Here is a 6607-nt window from a genome sequence, read left to right as displayed (position 1 = left end):
TGTCGAGCGGCAAATAGATTCATCAATGAGAATAGCTCGTCAACGGCCATCGCATATTGCGTTGGATGCGGCGTTATATTTTTGAAAGCCCATTGCAAGTTTTGATGCGCAGCCAATTGTCGCGTCAATGAGCGGCTTTGTTGGCAACATAAACGTAACAGTCCATAGTATGCGGGCAACATAGCACGATTATATGCTACAATATCGACATCATCGTGATCAGCTCTGTAAATACAATCAATCGATAAGCCATTTTTAATCCAACGAAAACAAAAGAGACGACACTATTTGTGTGATGCTTTCAATCACTTCAATTGATGATGCATTACTTACAGAATGTAATTAAATGCAATGTTTCGAGTTATCTCCGGGCAATTGGCAACGGCCTGAGCATTTTCGGGGCAATCATTGGTTGCATGGTACCAGAATGCTAGAAGTGCTTGTTTGTTATGGTGAGCAGGAACACTTGGCTCCGACAAACGCGGATGGAATAGATCCCATAACGTTCGAATGTATGGTGTTAACTGGAGTAAGGAACAAAACCAGAAATTTTTCATTACAAAAAATTAAAAAAAAACTCGTTTGAAACTTCGTTCAAAACCTACCATAAGTTTTTCCGTTTTTGATACCATGCAATAAGTCATCAAACCGAAGTAAGCTGACAATTTGCTCGGACCATGCACCAATATATCGGTATAAACTCTGGCAGGCCGTAGTAAACGCAGCAATAAATTTAGAATGGTGTGCAATATGAGCGTAGCCTCGTCACTGAGATCTCGGTGCGATGTGTGCACTTGCAGTTTCAATGAAGCGGCACGATAGTTTGTGCGAAAGGATTGTGACGGGACCAACGATACCAGAAGATAAGCGGCAGCTGGAGGAATAAAAAATAGTCAGTAAATCGGTAGAAAAATACGAAATTTATTTTTTGTATCACACCCACCATTTCGAACTTTGGCATTGTTATGCGCTAAAAGGAACTGTTCAACCCAGCTCTCGGCTGATTGCAGAATCCAAGCGTGTGCGATTTTATTCCTTGGTGCCTGCACTGCAAGCCAATCCAATGCCGATTGCGGACAAAATTCAGCCGCATCCCAAACACGAGATAGAACCAACTGAGAGAAGCATGGCAAACCGGATGGTCCACTCGATGATTCGGTTAACAACGTAAGCAATTTGAAGAATGGACCGCACAATTCAATGTGACGCGTAACCGATGTGAACAGCATGGTTATTATTTGATTTGCCAAACGTTCATCCCATCGACAAAGAGCATGAATCAAGTGTCGTGTTTGATGCGGGTTGATATTGTCTTTGATTTGTTGGTATAAAAATGGAAAGCCCTGGAAATTCGTAAAAAATTGCATTTAGTTTCGTCGTATTTTAATTTTGTTTTGAATTGTTTTTACCTTTCCGCCAGCAATGGCATTATAATCTCTTGGAGATAATTGGAGACGAAGGTCAGGTCCTCTGGAACGTTCGACCAAATTTGCCACTAAAGCTATCATTTTATCGAGCGACGCTGGTCTCGTTTTATCAATCGATAATGTTTCATCCGAAGAGTTGTCGTCATTATCGGAGCCAACATCAATCTACAAAGTTACAAGTTTATTTAGAAATGACATTTCCTCTCGAAATAAACAACGGGAATACATACGCAATCTTGTGTTTTGTGACCCAAATAAAAGTCGGCTACACTGCGTATCACATTGATTTTGAGCAAGAATAGGGTTTCCTCTTCACCCATGCGCGAGAATTCGTACAACAATCCAAAGAATTCGGATAAATGGCGCAAATGCGCCTTGGCACCGTGCTCCATAATCGTTATCAACGATTTTATAAAACGCGTTACGCATGATGCATCTCCAACTAACTCTCGGCCTTCGGCATCCGTTTCCGATTTCAAATACAAATTACAATGAGATTGTCGCAATCGCTGAATGACATGAATGACTAAACGCTGAAACATTTGCCGAACCATTTGGTTTGGACATTTGATAAGTATCTGCACCGGCCACCAAAACTCCGTTGACATATGCGTTAAAAACCATTCGCACGCCTCTGGATTTCCATTGAATTGTTTCGTCAATAATTCCACCCATAGAACCATTGTTGGCTGTAATGAAAGAAGGCAGAAGATGAAATTGGCATTCAATTTGTGAAGTACGCGATAACTGGGCTATATCCCGCTTAGCTTGAAATTTTAAGTAAACAATCTCCTTGCGCTTATTCCGAATACCATAAATATGTAGCGCTTAGAGAGAGTTTTATTCAAATCAGTGGATAAATTACCTTTTCCTTAGCATGAATGAAAGTCTCGATAAAAAACGATACTGATAATTGAGCCGCTATACATGTAACATCCGTTTTGTGCAATAATGACTGTGGAATACTGCCGCATATTTGCCACATGAAACTGTTCAGAAGAGAAATGAGTAAGAAACCGTTAGAAAAAAACGCTTTGCCATAAGTGAAAGGCATCAGTCGCTCACTTGAAATATGTGTGTTCGAAAATATTTCGATCCTGTAGAAAGTAGCGATTATCTTCCCAAATCCATTCTTCGAGTTCTTTGTTCAGCAAATGCCTTGATGTTGTTGTCTTTTTCGTTGAGCTCGTTGATGCTACGGCCAGCGTTTTGTTGACAGCATCGGTGGTCGTTTCATCGTTGGCATTTTCATTGCAATCGCTACCGCTCTTAGTGTCTATATCACATTTGTTATGCTCTACCGCTAATTCGTCATTCATTGAGTCTGTGGGTGGATCTGTGGCAATTGGTTCGTCGGATTTGTCGACTTTAATCACCGAATCAATGATTTTGTTCACTGATACCGGTGGCGGCGGTGGTGTGGCGGTTGTTGTTGTTGTTGCCGTAGAGCAGCTTGCCTGTTCCGTATCCTCAATTTTGATATCCTCAACTTTAATATCCGACGATCCTTGATCCGAATGTGTTTCAAAATGCGATTGATGCGGTGAAATGCGCTCATAGAAAAGCATGTAGGCCGAGTTCGTTTTTTCAAAACTAAAATCAAGATACTTTTCCGTGACTGCGTCATAGGTTTTGCTCGTCATTTCACCACCAAAGCATTCGGCTTCGATTTGTGATGGATCGAATTGTTTGACTTCAGCATCGTTGAACAAAAACCAGCGATCCGGTGCATGCGGATGAGGACCGTTTCGCTCTTTAATGAAACTGTAGTAATGGCCACCATCTGCGTTGCCCGTATGGACAGTAACACCGATCAAACTGTACTCGTATGGTTCGTTTACGGCTTCTTCCGATGAACATACATCCATCTTTTCGATTTCTTGCTCCTTATCTTGTGGCTCGTTAACGTTCTTCTCGTCATTTCGTTCGTTCTGGTCACTTGGTTCTGTTTTCGATTCCTGATACGGTTGAGGTAACAACGATTTCTCTACATAACCAGACATATCCAACTTCATTGGGAACGAAAAGTGAGTGTTCACCTTCTCCTTTTGCACTGTTAACCTGTTAAAAGCTGGAAAAGTTTCAATTTGAAACGAACATTTTCATTAAAAATCAATTTCATGATCTTTTCAAGATTTTCTCTATAATTACCACATCTCATTGTATTGAAGCATAAAATTTCGGGTAATTTCTTAAAGCAAGCTCTTTTTTCCGCACGAACCTTTCGACCACATTGATCACAAGTGTACATATTGTCACCTTCCAGTGTGTCTTTGACCGTTACCTCGGCCAGCGATTCATGTAAATCACGCATTTGCGCCACCTGACACCGAACCGTATAGAATTCTTCCTGTGTTCGACTCACATGGCCACAGTCGAGAGAGACGACATTATTACTCAATGTTCCGCAAAACAGTCGCTTGATGAGTGTTTTCAGTTCGGGTGTCATTTCTTCTAGTTTTGATACCATATCGATGAAGAATTCAGCCATGTCCTTTTGTTCGCCCGTATTCAATGGCTGATGATCCATTTGATAGACACGGCAAAATGAGCGTGGATTGTAGGATTTTCGTTCGGATTCCATGAGATAGGCGAACATTCGTTGTAATTCTTGAAGTGTCGTTGCATGTTTGAGCGCCAACTTCGAATCAACGGTGAGTATAGCCTCTCGTGCTTGTGGCATCATGAACAAGTGTTGGATGCACGATGCCATATAGCATGTAGCACCAAGATTCGTTAGGCCAATGTAACCGCATTCCGAACGGCCATCGTCACGTGGCCAATAATCCCATGGATACGGTGAATGTGGACCAGGCTGATGTTGTTTTAGCAATTTTCCGTGCAAAATTTTGAAATTATTTGGTGCGTTACGGCACATTTCGGCCAGCAGATCATAGGCAGCGGCGCGTGATGATTGCGATTTGTATTTTGGTTTGAGGCGATTTTGCGGTGATGGCAAATCAAACAGGCAATCGAATACTTGGGTAATGAATAATTCGGCATCAGCACTGAATTTAAACGGTGGATCGTATTTCATTAAATTCGTCATTAGATTCAAAAGTCCAACTAAACCATCATCCTGTCCACTGAAACGGGTTTCAATGATTTTCCGACTAATGATGCTGTTCGAAACTTGACGGCACAACGCTTCGATATCGATGATCGCCGACGATGGTTCGTCAAGGCTTGATCGATCGTCTAGAATAAAACGCTGTAACCATGCACAAATATCGGGTTCAACCCATAAATATTCGCGCGCCTGAGCTGACGAATGCACGTGAATGACTTGAGCTCGGCCCCAAAATCCGGTTTTGAATTGATGTGGATTTGGAGGTCTACTTGCGTCGCTTAAAATCGACGCCAATCGATGTAACGTTGCTTCCGCTGACATCAACTGCATCATGCAATCCTTGATCGCTGGCACAGTCAATAGATTCTGTGGAAATGCAAAAAAAGGGACAAATTATACACATGGACTCAATGGTTCTCTGGATTTTTCTCATTCCACACATAGGCGAACGCACAATCGCTTTGCCTTTCCTTCTTCCCTCGTTCAATCTCTCTATCGCCGCATCTCGCTCTATCGCACTTCATATGTACACATTTCGAATTGTAGCATTCGACAATTGAATTCGGAGCAAAATGTGGAAAAGGGTTCGTTGAATTGATTCGTATAAAAAAAGGTATACGACTGTTCAAAATACGGCTTCAATACGAAAATTCCCTTTTCTGACAAATTGCGACTCGGTCTATCGTGTGTATTTAGGGAAGAACAGACGGCAATGACAACAACAACATCAATATCAACAACGGCGATCGAGAGAAAAAATCTAACTCACTCGCACATGCACACAACGAATAAAACCATTGAAAAATGGTTCAGCTTGAATTTGTGCGTTATGCCAAGCAACGACGCACAAACGATGATGGCATGGTCGTTTTGGTAGCCCGTTGAGCAGTAGCAAAAGGTAAGCGAGTATATATAGAGTATTGCAACATCGAAAAGTAGTCAGCAATAACGATAGTGAATTTTTGCCGTAGATTGACAAATTTCACATACACACACACACACGTAATATGGTCACCATATATACCACCGCAATGAAGTACAAAGAGCCAAAATGAGAACGAGCCGAGTCGTTTGAGAAACTAACGCCTCGTATACGGTACTTGAAATGTAGAGGCCACAAAATGTAATGCATCGGGTGAAATGTCGATTTACACACCATCACACATACACTGCATGGTTTTTCAGTTTAATAGCAACGGGAAAAAAAGAAAGGATTTTTCCCATACAAATGGAGTCAATACTCGGCCTAAAAGCAAAAGGGCGGAAAATGATACGCTCCGAATGCAGGAGAAAAAAATGCAGAAATGGTGGCGGCGACGACGACGATAACGACGATGCAACACACAAAATGAAATAAAACAAATCCCAAAACGTGAATTTAATAATTAAAGCAACATCAAAATAATACCAATGGATATGATTTTGAACAAACAAACGGACATACAGTCAGCAAACAAAACGAGAGGAAATGTGAAGAAAATTAAGAAAAATTTCACGGAAAAGTGAAATAATGTCCGTAAATCGAAAATAATCACTTGATCGTCGGTCAATATTGGATTAATGCATTTGAATTTTTACTCACAAGAAACGAGGAGGCTTAGAAAATCCACACAAACGTCACACATTTTATGGACTGCGATTGTTTATGCATTAGTGCCATATATTTTTATTTTCTTATTTTAATCTGTTTCTTCGGAATATAAGGATAATACAACGAATTGGAAAAATGTACAAGCGTTTCTAATGAAAAATTTCAATTGTTCAACGTTATCGCAAATGCAATTAACTTAAAACAAATGCTATTCAAATCGGCCAACGATTCGAATTCTCTTACAAAAAAATAATAATAGAAAAACAGTATCAAATGGAAAATGTTTCTCACAAAGACAGTTGTCACTTGTATTATTAAATATAAATCATGTAGTTAAAATTCAATATGGCTGAAAAGTATAAAGAGAAAAAATACAATACGCATACATTCACATGCACTGGGGCCAACATTCACTCGCGCTGCGATGCACTTTCACGGAGAGTTCAACAATACAACACGACAACACAGATTTATACGCGATGTGGGCATGTGTGCGTGTGTGTGTCTATGTGTCTATTC

At 40.6% G+C, this 6607-nt stretch overlaps 1 protein-coding gene across 1 annotated transcript; it reads right to left on the bottom strand.

Annotated features, from left to right (window-relative positions):
* Positions 1 to 4: 4 nt before the first annotated feature.
* On the bottom strand, positions 5 to 6577 carry LOC129579827 (ubiquitin carboxyl-terminal hydrolase puf-like; the record flags this gene model as incomplete). The annotated part of the gene is made up of 10 exons (XM_055470003.1): positions 6475 to 6577; positions 3579 to 4863; positions 2493 to 3498; positions 2293 to 2416; positions 1658 to 2116; positions 1410 to 1592; positions 944 to 1343; positions 606 to 874; positions 334 to 524; positions 5 to 225 (listed from the first exon to the last, which is right to left on the bottom strand). Coding segments are annotated over exons 1-10 (4162 nt in total), but the record flags the coding sequence as incomplete, so codon positions are not given.
* Positions 6578 to 6607: the final 30 nt, after the last annotated feature.

Source organism: Sitodiplosis mosellana, unplaced genomic scaffold (genome assembly GCF_009176505.1).
Source record: "Sitodiplosis mosellana isolate CC-2019 unplaced genomic scaffold, AAFC_SMos_1.0 Smas_scaffold_6605, whole genome shotgun sequence".
Classification (NCBI taxonomy): Eukaryota; Metazoa; Arthropoda; class Insecta; order Diptera; family Cecidomyiidae; genus Sitodiplosis; species Sitodiplosis mosellana.
The sequence above is the reverse complement of the archived record's forward strand: the minus strand, read 5'-3'. Positions and strand labels throughout refer to the sequence as shown.